We start from the raw sequence: 15,903 nt of genomic DNA, 5'->3' as shown, positions 1-15,903 counted from the left end.
TAAACTGCTTCACAGTTGAAAGAGCCAGTAATAAAGCCACCTTTAGCGAAAGAAGCTTTAAATCAATAGTCTCTATAGGCTCGAATGGGGCTGGAGGTAATGCATTAAGGACCACAGACAGATCCCACTGCGGAATCAGCGGCTTTGAAACCCTGTTCAGACGCAGCGTACCTCTCATGAACCTGCATACGAGCGGGTGTTGCCCTATAGTATTTCTGTCAATCCCCACATGGCACGCAGAAATAGCGTTATTGTAGAAAAGGATCTGCCTTTGACTATAAGATCTTGCAGAAATCATAACACATCCGCAACCGAGCAGAGAAAAGGAACGATATGTCTGTGCGCGCACCACTACTTAAACACGCACCTTTTCCAATCATACCTCTAGTGCTCTGAATTGTTTCAATCACCCTCGGGAGCAGACTCGTAACGCTCAAGTTCAACCTCTCACGGGCCAGGCCCAGAGAGCTACTTTGTCCATGGCTGGGTGAAAAATCTCCCCTAATGCTTGTGAGAGGAGGTCCCTGCTCAACGGGAGAGGTTGGCCGTAAAGTTGGCCATAAAGGAGTTGTATTATCTCCGTCAGCCACAATTTCCCCGGCCAGTTCGTGGCGATCAGAATTACTGAATGACCGCACTCTCTTACCCTTCTTAGAGTAGGCACAATCAGACTCAGTGTAGGTAATGCGTACAGTTGTGCGTTTGGCCATGGGTGTGCCAGAGAATCCAGAGACGGTGCTCTCTCGCCAGAGAGAAGAACAGAGGGCAATGATTGTTTTCGTGCGAGGCGAAAAGATCTACGGCAGCTCGGCCGAACCTCTCCCACAACTGGCTCACCACCTGCGGTTGGAGAGTCCCTTCTCCGTACAGAAGATTTCTTCTGAATAGGAGGTGTGCCCCCGTATTCATTATTCCCGGGACATGCGTTGCCCTCCACACTATCAGTTTCTGAGCCAAACTGTGAAGTTAAGGGGAGCATGTGCCCCCATGGCGATTTATGTATGCCACCGCAGTCATATTGTATGATCTGATTAAAACGTGGTGGTTTCTTTGGAACTGCACAAAATGTTTCACTGCCAGAAAAACTGTTAACAGTTCCAAAAAGTTTATGTGCACATTCTGAAGCGAGACAGGCCATTTCCCTTTCGCTATCCTGCCCTCGCACACTGCACCCGAACCTGTGAGCGACACATCTGTCAGTGTCCCTGACTCGAGAAAGGGGTGATCTCTCCAGTGACAGACAGCGCGCATGCAAAGTGATGTCACTATTACTTTGCGGTTGAGGTGACGATTTGGACACAAGCGCTGCGCTGCTATCCAGTGCTGAAACTCTCTCATTCGCAACAGTCCCAGTGGAATGGCCGAAACTGTCGAGGCCATCAGCCCCAGTAGACGTAAACACAGCCTGAATGGGACTCTGCTCTCTTTCCAAAAAAGGGAGATACAGCTGTGAATTGACCTGATGCGTTCCTCCGATAGCAACGCTTGATACAGGACTAAGTCCAGTCTGAGACCCAAGTAGATCATTTCTTATGTAGGCACTAAGCAGCTCTTTGTCTCGCTCACTTTGAAGCCTAAGCTTTCCAAATGGGACATGAGCACTTTTGTATCTAACTCTGCCTGTTGCCGTGATGGGGCACAGAGGAGAAGATCGTCCAAATAGGCTGACAATCTGAGACCCGCTATTCTAAGCGGAGTGAGCGCTGCTATGACACATTTGCTGAACACTGTTGGGGCTAATGAGAGCTGAAAGGAACTGTCAAAAACTCTGTGCCCTGATAGGCAAACCTGAGAAATTTTCTGTGTGCCGGATGGATGCTTTTGTGAAAATATGCGTCTTTCAGATCGACTGATGTACACCAGTCTCTGAGACGAATAAATTGGCACAGGGCTTTGAGCGTGAGCATTTTGAATGTGTACTTCCTGAGGTGTTTGTTGAGGTTCTGCAAATCCAGTATGGGACGGAGACCTCCCCCACTTTTGGGAATGACAAAATACCGGGAGTAAAAGCCATGATGGCTATCTTCCGAATCACTCTTTTGCTCAATAAAGAGTTTATTTCCCCCTCCAAAATCTGAACTGCTGTTGACATCAACACACTGTTGAAAAGTGGTGGTTTTACAGTAAACTGCAGGCGATAATCCTGGTTTATTGTGGATAAAACCCAGGGGTGAACTGCGCATGTGCACCAATTCACTGCCCGATCAGCGAGCGGGCCGCTGTAACTCTCGCTCACTAGTGGCACGGCACACTGCCTGGATGCACAGGGAATGAATTTATTCTTACACCACACATGCTTTTGTGTAAACTGCTCTCTGAACTCTGTTTCAACCCCGTGGGTGGAGGGAGGAAAACTTTTCTGTGGGGCATTGGGGGAACTGGTGCCAACTTCACATGAAAACTGGTTGAGAGAGAACTTTCTTCAAACAATTCCCGAGTCCGATGTATTCTCTTGGCAGGAGGGGGAGAAATTGACTGTCTCTGATGGAGGATAACATCATATACTCTGTGAGTGCTGATGCTAATCCTTTTGTCCTGACCCGAACAACAGGTAAGGTAGCACACCGCTTCTTCCCTCCCTGAGGGTTTGCCAGAGCTGCAGCTGCAGCGAAGGACAGCTTTACCTTCGGCTGAGCTGGTTTCGGCTGTGGCTCAGTCTGTTGTGGCTGAGCAGGTCTGGGACCCCTGAACACTGAGTGCTTCTCTGGGGGTTCTCAAACCCTGCACGTGCAGGAACTTACGAGGGAGGCAGGTGTGGAAAGCCTCACCCTCCTGTTTTTTGAGGTCACACCGCTGCCGCAGAGCAGTGACTGACGACCCAAACAGAGCTTCAGGTTCAACCGGAGCATCCAAGAAGTCCACTTCTCTCTGTCTGACAGCCCTGCTAGAGAGCTCGCTCCCCCACCACTGCCAGGCCCATTCTGCGACCGCACCTCTGGAAGTTCTCAGGTTGAGATCTGCAATAATGCAGATCTCTTCCCAGAGAGCTGGGTTAGGTGTCCCAGCATCCATTTCTTTAAGAGCCCTCACCCCCAGGGCAGAAGAACGGTAGATCTTCTGAAAAACCGAGGCCGCTAAGCGTTCAGTGCATCCTGGCAGTGAGGCTGAGGCAGAAGACAAGGCTGCTTTAAGGGTGGGGTTAAGGTGATTCGCCACTGACGGCTCCACCGGAGGGGGATTCGACATCCCTAACTCGTCCATGTTACCAACATCCAGCCTTGAAAATCCTTTTACTGGTACTCTATGGGAAAACTGCTTATCCCAGAAATGTTTCATTTTTGAAACGCACGCTGGGACTGCGGGAAAAAGCTGCTTAACGGCCGGCGTGACGGCAGCATCTTCCTGTCATACAGATCTCTCTCCGCTCAGGTCCGCCTGATGTAACGGCCAGTCAATGGAGAGTTTTGCCACTCCCCTCCAGCACACTTCGAGCAGGTCGAACTCCACCTGGGCTGGGGAGGGGGCCCCATCACTTAACGCGCTGCCTGGCTGGGAGTCGGTGGGAGGATCATGTCATCTTCATCCTCCTCTCCTTCCTCCAAAAGAGTAGCGATCGCTTCATCATCATAATCCTCCTCTCCGTCATCTGTTAAGGATCCGAAGATAGGAGGCAGCTTGACACAGTGGGCTGTTTAGTCTCCTCCGCAGGCGTCGCAGAAAGGCAGGGGTCATCTTTATTAGCGGCCACCACCCGCACTCTTCTCTCTAACATCCTTGATGAGAAGAGAGAACAGTGAGTACAGCACTCGGGGTTAGCGAGTGCCGCCTGCGAGTGTTTCACCCCCAGGCATACGATGCAGAGGGGATGAGAATATCTGCCGGAGATTATAGATCCACATGCGCAGCGACGCAAAGTCGCTTTCGTCCCGTTGCTTGCCGACCCAGAAGTTGCCATAGTTCACCACAACATGCCACTTAGCTAGAAAAACGCCTTAACGTGCAGTTTACAATTATCAAGCGCAGCAATAATTTTCTGTGAAAAAATCGCTGGGTTCAGCGACGTACCTTGATGGCTCGTCTAAGAGCAGTTAAACAGCTAATTTCTTCCTGATGGTGCCTGCTGAGCGATAGCTTCCAAATTAGATCTTCATAGGGAAGAGATCAAGAATGAAGTAGGGGCCACTGGCAGTGGTATATATACTGTATCAGGGAGGCGGGACTCCCGCATCACTGTCGTGATTGGTCTGTCAGCTGACAGACTTGGTGTCATTGGTGCTTCCAGGATCTGTCGTGCCAGAGGCGTTCCCATAGTGACATACCGAGCGAATGTTCGAAAGTGAACTTAGAATTTCTGCTTTCGGGTTCATCTACTCTCCACAACGTCATTACAGCTGTAGGCCAATAGAGAGCGTTATAAAAACTGTTTCTTCTGAGCAATGGCCTGCTACAGCACCTCTGAAGGACAACTTTAAAGGCGATTTTCTCAATATTTTGATCTTTTGCACCCATCAATTCCAGATTTTCAAATAGTTGTATCTCGACCAAATATTGTCCTATCATAACAAACCATATATCAATAGAAAGCTTATTTATTCAGCTTTGATTATGTTAAAATCTCAAATTCAAGAAATTTACCCTTATGACTGGTTTTGTTGTGTGCTCCTACAGAAGCAGGGCCAATATTCTTAAAGTAAATTTAGTATACATTTATAGAATTTATTTTGAATTCATATATACATATACCCCATGATTATAATAAATAGAAGTCTAATTCTTATATCTGACAAAACACCACAACATACTGTATCATCTGGTTTAGCAAAGGATATTTTCAACTTTCAGAGTGCAACATTATTGGCCTCTGTGGTCAATGACTCTTAACATTTAGTTTAGTTTGTTTACAAGTTAATCGAGTCTGAATTGTTAGTACCCACCTGCATGAAACAGTGGCTCATGGTGGCAACTGAACAACAAACCCTTGAGAGACGTGTGTTTGATTTGCAGCAGTCAGACTCCTCAGCTCCTCATACGGCCCAATAAAAGCTGCGCTGACAGCCGTGGCTGCTACATTCAGTGTGTCAGCACGGACGAGCATAGCTCCAAATTGACGAGCAACCGTTACGCTTCAATTTTTGTTTTCACTTTAGATTAAACCTGCAGGGTGTCATGGCCATTTTCGGTGTAGTCTGCTGAGCAGGCAGGACATGTGCGTTGCATTGTATTGGTTTTAATTAAATTTAGCTTCCCCGAGTTCCTGCCCTGAGTCCATCGCTCGCGAGTTTAAGAGGAGATATCTTGTGTGATTCATTATGGACGTAAAGGTAAAAGACTGTTAAGTCGGGAGGAAATCGAGCAGTGCGGCAGAAAATCCGAGTGAATCAACTTCAGTATCAGCACCTCTTTAATTGAAGAGGACGTTTTAAACTCTTAGTTTAAGTTACTGGGCTTTAAACCATGAGACAGCCATAAAATGCTCAGAACAAATTACGGTCTGCGGCGCTTTCGGGCACACAGGGCCTGAAACACAAAAGTTCCCTATATTTTGTGCAAGCTGTTTTATTTTCTATTCTGGTTTATATTTTTGCTGTTACCAACTATGACGTTATTTACAAATGACAAATCTCAATGAATACGTTAAATAAGCACGTGAACTCCACGTCGTGCCTAACACCATAGCTGTAGGCCTACTTATGCTGCCTTCACGTGCTCTCGGAATTATCGGAAATGTGAATTTCTGAGGTAAAAATCGCACACCAACGCCTTCTAGTGTGGCAGTTCCCACTGGGAAGTTGGGAAATAGTTTTGATACCAGAGTTCCCGAGATGGGCGGGCCAGAACCTTTAAACATGGGGGATGGGAGACAGATTTCAGCTGTGACAGATATGATTTATTAGTTTTTTTAGCGCAACAACTTCGTTGTATTGTCGTAAATTAGTACATATTTACATATGTGAATAATAAATTGAAGCATAGCCTATACTGTATGTTTTATACGCTGCAAAAATAGCATGTATTTAACATTCCAGATTAGTCAGCAAAACTTTACAGGATGTACGGTCAAAAACTATTCCATATATGATTTCATGTATACCTGTATGCCTTCATGTGCTCTCTGAAATTCTATAATTCCCACTTCAACCGGGAAGTAACGTCTGGATTTAGTAACATTAAAAGTATTTAGCAACATTAATATTTTTAATGATGAGTTCCATAAATTATTTCCGGGTTGAAGTGGGAACTATCGAATTTCAGAGAGCACGTGAAGGCAGCAAACCCACGGCAACGAAATGATATTAATAAAAAATATTCTTCCGCTGTACGCAGCAACCATAGACTGTATAAAATGGCAGCAACACAGAGGCGGTGGCGCAGCTGCTGATGTAATGCGGCTCAACCAATCAGAATCAAGGACCGTAACTCTTTTTAACACAGAATACAGATTAAAAGCCTACATTTTGTGACGTATGTTATTGTATTAAACATTCAAATTAAACAATGCCAATAGACATTTAGCGATAGCTTGGGGGCTGATAATGGCTGTGAACATATTTCCATTAAAATAAGGATAACCTGAACTCGAATACAGCCAACACTACATTTTGTGTAAAAAGTGAGAACATGTTATACCATGCTGTGCAAACAATTCAAATTGTGCACTAAACTGTACCCTTATTCTTAAAAAGTGTCCTGAATTGTTTTACTGCCTGGTATTCTTAAGGTCCTGATGACCGTACAGATGTAGCCGCCCAGCTCTGATAAGCCTTTGCACACCAAAATTAAACAGCACTTAACTTGATTCTAATCGGATTTATATCATATCCCATAAAGGCCAATGCACAAATGAATGCACAAGAACAGAAGACCCTACATAAGCCGCTTGGTTCAAGTGTCTTCAATTAGAGGATATGCACTGAGGGATGCTCATGATATCATTGGCAATAGTCAAATCTCTTTTATACCACCTTTGTGCTAAGAAGCCGTAGAACATAAGAAGTAATTCAATAGAACGAAGCAAACCTGCATTTAAGTGTAATGCATTGGCATTCAACTAAATTGAACAGAACATGATACAAGAATTTAGAACAAATTGCAAGGTAAGAAGGGTAGAAATGTCATTACATTTCGGGTCAAACATGGAAATGGTCGAGTATGAGCATTACAGCTTATACATTTTTTCTTGATGCAAAGTAATATTCACAAGACTAGCATTTGGATATTCCATCAGAAAGTCCTCAGTGGCTCACGGGCAGGGCACTCAGCTTTGATTTTAATTCCATTTGTCAGGGAATAAAACATCTACAATATCAATGAATCAACCTGTATTATAGTTGGTTGAAATATTGACTGCTCCTTTTGAGTTCTGCCGATTCTACGCAGGACCAAAACCACCCGTTACCTCATCAAGGACAAGTTTGGCACCATAAAGCGTGCTTTTGCAAGCTAGTGTTAGCCACTGTTGGTCAGGTGGGTCTGGAAGATGCAGTGTGTTCCATATTAAAGATGCACTTTGAAGAAAGTGCCTCTTATTAATAATTGATGCAAGCCGTCTGTAATCAATTTGGTCCGTCTTACATAGTACACATCAGCTTTTGGACTCAACAGAGCTCCATTTGAGGCTGAATGTAAAATAGCATGCTCTTGCCGCGACTGTTTTGGTGCCAAATGTAAATTCGCATTCTTTTGAAATCAAAGCCACATACAAGAAACAGTTTGCCCTATCCCTAATTAAAAACTTAAGATCTCCCGCTCAAGGGTGACAGGACGAGATTGATCTCAATAGCTGGCTTTTGTTTTACCCAGCTTCAGAATCAAACCTTTAATCCTTTGGATAGCAGCTCAGATATGTTACTTCTGAGCCTCAACCTCCCCCAGATCATCAGCAGCAAATGTAAGATCTACCATGATTCCTCTGTAGGGTGACTCTTCATTCTTTAACTGTTTTTAAGATAGAAGTATGGAGTAGGTTAGCAACGTTTTGTGGCTTCATTGACCGGCGCAGCAATAGTGTAATATATTTAGGTACTTGGGTATTTATTAAGAAAAATTTTTTTCAGCATAATGAATATTCTTTAAAGGCCATTTGGAATTGTAACATTTTTATATATTATGTATGGTTTACATACAGTATATAAAACAGTATTGACAATAACCATGTTAAAGGAGTAGTTCACTTTCAAATAAAAATTTCATGATAATTCACTCACCCACATGTCATACAAGCCCCCCGTGTGTTTATTTCTTCTGTCGAAAACAAATTGAGGCTTATGAGGAAAGCTTTCCAGGGTTCTTATCCATATAATGCACTTAAACGGGGGGCTGTTGGTAAAGGTCCCAATTTCAGTTTCATTGCAGCTTCAAAAGGCTCCAGCCGATAAATAAGTGTGTTGTCTAGTGAAAGATTGGACATTTTCCAAGAAAACAAAAGAATTATATACTTTTTAAACATAAATAAATGGCTTGCTCTACCTCGGAGGTCCTACAGGATGCGCGTCCACAACTTCCGTATTACGCAATCACGTTGGAAAGATCGCGCGTGACGTAAGCGGAAGTCCTGACTAGTGTTTATGAGTGTGGAGAAAGAAGACCGTTTAAAAGTTCTTGGATGTTGAATGACACGTTATATGTCTTTGTTCAGCAAGATTATGGTTTAAAATGGTCGTGTGTATCAGGGATGTTTAAACATTTTAAACGTGAAATCTTCATCACACGTAACCTTTCCAACATGATTACGTAATACGGAATTTGTTGACGTGTATCCTGGAGGACCTCCGAGGCAGAGCAAGCCATATGTTTATGTTTAAAAAGTATATCATTTTTTGTTAGTTTTTTTGGAAAATGACCAATTGTTTCATTATACAACACCCTTATTCATTGACTAGTGTCGTTTAAACCCTTTGAAGCTGCAATGAAACGGAAATTTGGACCTTAACCAACAGCCCCCCGTTTAAGTGCATTATATAGATAAGAAGCCTTGAAACCTTTCCTCAAAAGCCTCAATTTGCTTTCGACAGAATAAATAACACATGGATGGCTTGTATGACATGTGGGTGAGGGAATTATCGTGAATTTTCATTTTAATGTGAACTACTCCTTTAAGCACTTACCATCATAAATAATTCCGCACCAGTTAAAAATGTACCCCAACAACCACAATAGTTACAAACTCTCTTTGCCTCCCTACACCCAAAATTATTTTTTATAAAATTGGGAATTTTCTTAGCCACAATATGCAGATACTTGATGTTTTAAAGGTCCAGTATGTAATTTTTTGTAGGATCTACTGATAGAAATGAAATATAATATACGTAACTTTGTCTTCAGAGGTGTATAAAGACCTTACATAATTAAGTGTTATGTTTTTATTATCTTTGAATGAGCTATTTCTATCTACATGGTCCCCTTGCATGGAATTCGCCATGTTGTTTCTACAGTAGCCCTAAATGGACAAACAGCTCTACAGAGCACGTTTGTAAAAAAGCGTATCTCCTTTAGCATAAAAAGCAAAAACTTGATGACATCTTTGTCCTGTGTCAGCCACCGATGTGCTTCGAAAGAGAGTAGTGAGCGGTGGAGTGAGCCATTGGTTGCAATTCGCAACCTCACCACTAGATGCTGCTAAATTTCATACACTGGACATTTAAAACACAATTGTACTAAATTCTTAAAGAAATATCATAAAGAAACGTACGGCCGCATTGCAATTTCAAATGAGATAAAAACAAATCATTTTTACAACAAATGCATTTTAAAATCTGTGCGACTGTCTGAAAATCTGACTGCACTGGGGACAAACGTGCAGTCAGCGTTTAAATGTATTGTCTTGTTGGGCAATAATGGCAAACATATTTAATAATGTCCTCAAGTATGTTTAAAAGTTCAAAAAATTAAAATATTCTAAAAAATATTTACTAGAAAGTGTGGCAACTTAAAAGTAACATTGCAACAAAGGATCATTATTATATATAGTGCCTAATAAATGTAATATGACCTTCACTTAGATGCACCAACAGGCAATTTTTGCTTTTAACAAACATCCCAGTGCATGCCGGTGTGAGGTCATGTAAATGGTGACGGTACTGTGGGGAGTGCTTGTTTTTGCTTTTCTGGCCTAACAAGTTTGCACTCACTGAAACTCCAAACTATATCAGGAAAACATTTGAACATCAAAACAAAAGTCTGAGTCATGAAACAATTATACAAAACACAGTGACACCACTAGACCCCTTCCAACTAAAGTGCTGTGAAGTGATCTTTATTTTAGCCTTTTAATAATATCATGACCAATATGAAGATCAACTCCATGCAGAAATACAAATGATTTCACAAATGTGACCCAGGCTTAAGTCTCAAAATCTGAGATAATGAGTATCAAAGTTTGAAATTCACTATAATTTCAATCTTTGTCATGTCCTAGTTAATATTAAAGATATCAATTAATGTTCCGAAGAATGTTCTTTACATTATGAAGGATGATTTTTAACAGTAAATCACAAAAAATGATTTTTTTTACTGGGTCACACAAATGTGTTCTCAACTCTTGTCCCTGTGGAAATGTTCTTGTTTTTGAAAATCCCCAAACTACCTTTAAGTAAAAAAAGGTTAATTAATTCTACCAAATTACTTTAAATTTAATACTTAAATAGCTCACTTCACATATATTTATTTCCTGGGATCAGAGCAGTGTTGTGTAATGTGTGTTTTGCTAAATAAAGGTGCGATGAGCAATAGAGCGCCACAGTGTTTGTCCAACACTCCAAATGTGCGCTCCCAAAATGTCACAACCGAAGCCCATGAGCCGTCGCTAGCTTATCACAGGATTACGGCGTATCCACACATTGTCGCCTTCGCTTCTCTGCAAGAGTAATTACCTGCGAAAAACCAATTAAATTTGCATTGTAATAACGACGAGATTACAAACGTAATTAATTTCCAATTATGAAGAAGCACCAACAGAATGATGACACAGGAACTGCCAACTACCTCAGCATCGACACTCATTAACGTAACGTCAAAAAAACATGTTTCAAACTCAGCTCACTTTATTGTGCTTCATTTCATTGGTATTTTATGCTTCGACGGCCATAGATGCACACGATTTCCAGAAGAAATTGTGTCATTTACATAAAAGCCTCTGTACATTTGTTACTGGAAGTAACTATAAAATATCACTTCTGTTTTTTGTAATAATACATGATAGATTCTTTTTTTCTGACATTTGAAAAAAATCTCCATTGCTATGTGAAATGGGCTGAAGATAATACACTCTAGGTAGGTTTAACCTATGGTTGGGTACAATATGGATATTTTCTAGATTCATTTAAACCAACCGTTGGTTTCGTCCATATTTACCCAACCATGGGTTAAAACAAGCCAGATTTTTTTTGGAGTGAACTAGGAGGTGCCGTCTTGAGTCGTGGATTGAGAGGGCAACCCTGAGGGGTCCTGACGGGATGAGCGACGGACACCAGATGAAGGTATCTCCAACAGGGTCTGAATGGTCTGAGCGATGCGCGTGAGTCCCTCCTCCTCCAGAATCAGCTGGGATGGACAAAGTGCATCCTGGTGAGGTTTGGTGGGGGAAGAAAGAAAACAAGTAAGCTCCACTGTAAGTTTGCTTACCTAAAGGAGAAGTAAAACAATAAAACGCAGTAAAAGCAATAAACAAACATCTTGGCATAAACAAACTGCTCCAGGAACATATTTTATTTCAGACCCAAAAAATCTGCAAACATAGACCTTTGAGACATAACTCCGTTTCCAGGGTGAAGTGTATTTTGGGTAAACAGGATTTCAAAACGCTTTCAATGCACATTAGAAACCACATGTGCTTGAGGCATGCAAAGACTACGGTTTAAAGAGGAACGCATCTGTCACGCAAGATCCTTTAAACATCAAATATTCCTCACATATAAACAGAATGCAATTCTGTGCGCAAAGCGTAAACCAAGGCTGAATGGCACTCGATACACTTCAACTCAGAAGCAATAGCAAACATCAGCTCAGTCACAGAAAGGGCAAAGCCATGCATGCAGCACAACACACAATCACAACATCATTCCTTTAAATTGCCAACTTCATAACGAAGCACCAGTGTTTATTAACAGACTAACAGACAGTGTCTCAACAAAGCAGCCATGCAGTCATAGAACTTTACAGGGAGAATGTCATTTCATCTAAAGGTGAAGTACAGCCTGAGTTCAGCTTACTGTAACAAACAAACACTTCAGCATCTTGAAAATCCATCATGCATTCCAATTATTCAATTCAGCCAACCCTAACGGTAAGATTACGGACGAGTTGTATATGATCACGTCTGTTATTTCCGCATAAACGATCCAGCGCATGTGCAATATATATAAATTTCACCCCAGGTTAATAGCAGTTGAAAATAAAAATGTGATGTATATTTAACAAAGAACCTTTGCCATGCAGAGTACTTTGTGATGTAAAAATGAGCCTGCCAGTTGATTAATAAATAATTAAAAACAATAAACACACTCTCTTACTTAAGACAGTTTAATGAGTTCTAAAGGAACTCTTCTCATACAATGTCTCAAATAGAGAACACCCATATGCAGATGAAAAATACACATCAATTTAACATCCTCATTAGTGCATTTAAATCTGGTAATGAAAAGAATATATTTTATTTTAAAAATCTCCGTTGGAGATTGCTCAAAGCAATGACACTTTTGATCTGTGACTTATATTTCCAAATGTTTTATTTGGAGTCAGATGTCAGATGATTTTATGGCAGTGTTGCTTATTGCAGCTACTGAACAGAACGGTAAAGAGTGCACGAAACCTCATGGTCTACACTAACCCACCATGATTTGAGAATCCCACGTGCTTCATTAAAAGCAAGAAAATCTGACCTTTTGCCGATGTCACCGATTTGTTTACATGTCATTAGTGATCTAGAAATAGCACATAAACTTCAATATTTCTTAGTTCATATGTCAGAACTTTGCTTTGAAGGTTCGAAAATTTCTATAACTATTTACATATTGAATTACGTACAGCATACAGCCGCGGAAATTACATGGCATGACAAGACACATGAAAACTGATCAAAATCAAGCCTGATTGATTGATTGACATATTACTGCTTAAAAGTGAACATGAACTTGTTTTCTTTGCAGTATTTGAGGCGTGAAAAAATACAGAGCACCTTTTCTGTTATTCTGACCTGTTTCTAGAGTTTTCAACTTATGCAAATAGAATTAAATTTGGGAGAAATATTGTTAGTAGTTCACAGAATCCAAAAAAAGGATAATTTTTTACCTAAACATAGAGTTCCTATAAATAGTAAATTCAGAAAAACTGAAATGGTGCTTTGTAATGGTCTCTTAATTTTTTTCCGCAGCTGTATATTTAAAATATTTAAATAGTACTGTATATACGTCCCACAATCCGCAAAGAATGAATACTCACCTTCCGGTAGGAAGCACAGAATAGCGACACAGATGAGCTGACATGAGGATTTCATCCCCAACAGAGAGACAAAAATAAAACTAAAGCAGAATTAATCATGAACAACAGCAACACAGTCAGTCACGAACATTTAACAAAAGCACAGGTAAAGCAGCACGTGACAAGAATCAATATTTCCTTTTTAATCATTTCTTTACAGACAAAAAATCTTTATATCAATATAAACTTCTTAAATACAGTATTTTATAAATATTACAAAATACATTTTGTGTGTTGCGTTACACGTGGACGGAAAACATTCATGAAATGCTATTGCCCACTAAACTGTCAGCGTTTCATTTAGTGTATTTATCAGAAAGAGGGTGGAATTACTCCTTTAAAAGCCTTTTGACGCTCATAAACTGTAAGAGCATCCTCTTTTCATAATATTCCCTTCAAAAGACGGAGGAGACTGATCTACTCTATTGGTGAAGTCTGTCATCTGGAGTATATTATAAAGTGGCCTTTAAAATCGTAATGTCTAATATGATTAGTTTTAGCCTCAACAAACAATGTACACTGTTACAAAACATTCTCAACTTACAACAAACCCCCTTAAAACATGTTTAAGACATCCCAGCCTTCGGAATTGTGTGGTAACATAACCAGTTAAAGCGTATTCCCTTCCCTTTCTTCCCAGTCTCTGTCTCTTTCTCTCCTTCTTATCGTTCTCTCCAGATGAGAGGTTGCTCATTAGTAAACTGTCAGCAAAGCTCCTAAATCACATTAAGTAGGCACAGAACACAAAAGCAACATCAACATATAGCACTGGGGAAGCTGGTACACATGGCACATTACAGAACGACAAAAACACTATGGCCACATTTAGAATCGGGAAACAGAAGGTTGTTGAGACGCATAACTCACAACTGGTTTATTTTGGATACATATATCTTTTGGGTAACGCCTGCATATCCACAATGTGCCTACAGTAGCTGTGGCAGATGGGCAAATGTGAATATTTAAATGTAATTGTCTGTCTTGGCCAATGCCCAGTTATTGAATTCTCCATCATCTTTCCGGCTCAAAATGAGCATGCAAGCGCTCTTAATTGTATTAGGCAATTATTCTGACCGACAGGAAAAGTCATTAGTCGATTTTTGATAATTTGCTCAAGGCAGACCATATTTCCACCAATGCAGATTCAGCAGAACACACAAAGCAAACATAAATAAAACAATAACTTATATGGAACTGCTTGTATACAAGAATTATATTAAGTTGCTTTAAAGAAGACCAAAACGAACATTCAACGACAAAAATGTAACAGTTAACACAGCTTTGAATCATATCAGTACCGTCCAAAAGTGTTGGGCAGTTTTGTAACAGCGCTGCCCTCTGGTGATCACAGTCAACAAGACAAAGATGAAAAACAACTCGGCCCCTCATCCATTACATGTGTGAATTAAACAAAATACAGTTTAGAAGTACCATCACCACCCTGTTAACATGTTTCCCAGATGCAGACTGGAGACTACAAGCATTCTGTTTGACTTTTCGCTGCAGAGGCACTTTGGCTAGAGCGAATACTAGTCATTTTAAAGCCCTATGTTCTCAAGGAAAAGAGGTTGGCGAGGGGAGTTTGTGCCAGTGCTTAAAACTCTAAGGATAATAATACACCCTTATAAAGTCTTTCCTGCTAAAAGGTATACAAATCTATCCCATTATTAACAGTGATGCTAAGGCAATCATGTGGAAAAGCCCTTCATATTGTGGAAACCATGCATATGCCCAGTTAAAGTCTATTATCCTTTCCACTGGCAAACTGAGGTACAAAATGTGGATTTTCTATGAAGACTGCAATCCAAAAAAGCATCACTTAAACACACATAGCTATTTTCAGCAATACATAACCATATCTACTGTAGAAAAAACAGGTTCTTAACCTAAACTACCATTATGTTCCATAAGTATTAATATGTAACCTGAACAGCATTATGGGTAAGGAGCTCATCTGATATGCTGTATGTGGCTCATATACATTTATGATAAGATTAATTTGCTAATAGCCATTAAAGGGGATTTTTCTTAACAGCAAGGTTTCGACTGTGTGTAACCGTGTACACAAAACAGAGATGATGGACTTTAAAATCCATTTACAGATTAATACTCTCATACGCGCACACACTATGCTATAAGCTGGCAGTATAACAAATAGAGCAAAGCCATGAGGAGAGAATAGAAGAGCAGGAAGCCAGTGGAGAAGGGCGAGGAAGGAGACACAGAGGAAGAGGTGCCGCTCTTGTCCTCCATCACCTCCTCCTCTCCTGTTTTTGCCAGGAGTGCCTTCACACAGCGATGCACGGCGGGCAGCTTACTGCACAGGATATCAGACGCTAAACACAACTCCATCTGAGAGAGAGAGAGAGAGAGAGAGAGAGAGAGAGAGAGAGAGAGAGAGAGAGAGAGAGAGACGTACAAAGAGAAGAAGGGCAATGCAGGGAGAACAAACAAAGATGTTTGGACACGTGGTTGAACAGAGAAGGCAGG

General features: G+C 41.0%; 1 protein-coding gene across 2 annotated transcripts in view; it reads right to left on the bottom strand.

Annotated features, from left to right (window-relative positions):
* Window positions 1-9,920: 9,920 nt before the first annotated feature.
* lrch4 (leucine-rich repeats and calponin homology (CH) domain containing 4) overlaps window positions 9,921-15,903 on the bottom strand; it is a 45,609-nt gene continuing 39,626 nt past the window's right edge. The window contains exon 18 of one of the 2 annotated variants that reach the window (XM_057337446.1): window positions 9,921-11,499. In XM_057337446.1, coding sequence (XP_057193429.1) covers window positions 11,332-11,499 — 168 coding nt within the window. In that variant the 3' untranslated portion in view covers window positions 9,921-11,331. Of the gene's footprint in view, window positions 15,766-15,903 lie in introns of both variants that reach the window. The other variant, XM_057337437.1, reaches the window with a different exon arrangement.

The sequence above is a fragment of the Triplophysa rosa genome, linkage group LG1 (genome assembly GCF_024868665.1).
Source record: "Triplophysa rosa linkage group LG1, Trosa_1v2, whole genome shotgun sequence".
Lineage (NCBI taxonomy): Eukaryota > Metazoa > Chordata > Actinopteri > Cypriniformes > Nemacheilidae > Triplophysa > Triplophysa rosa.
This window is presented reverse-complemented; position numbering and strand designations above follow the sequence as displayed.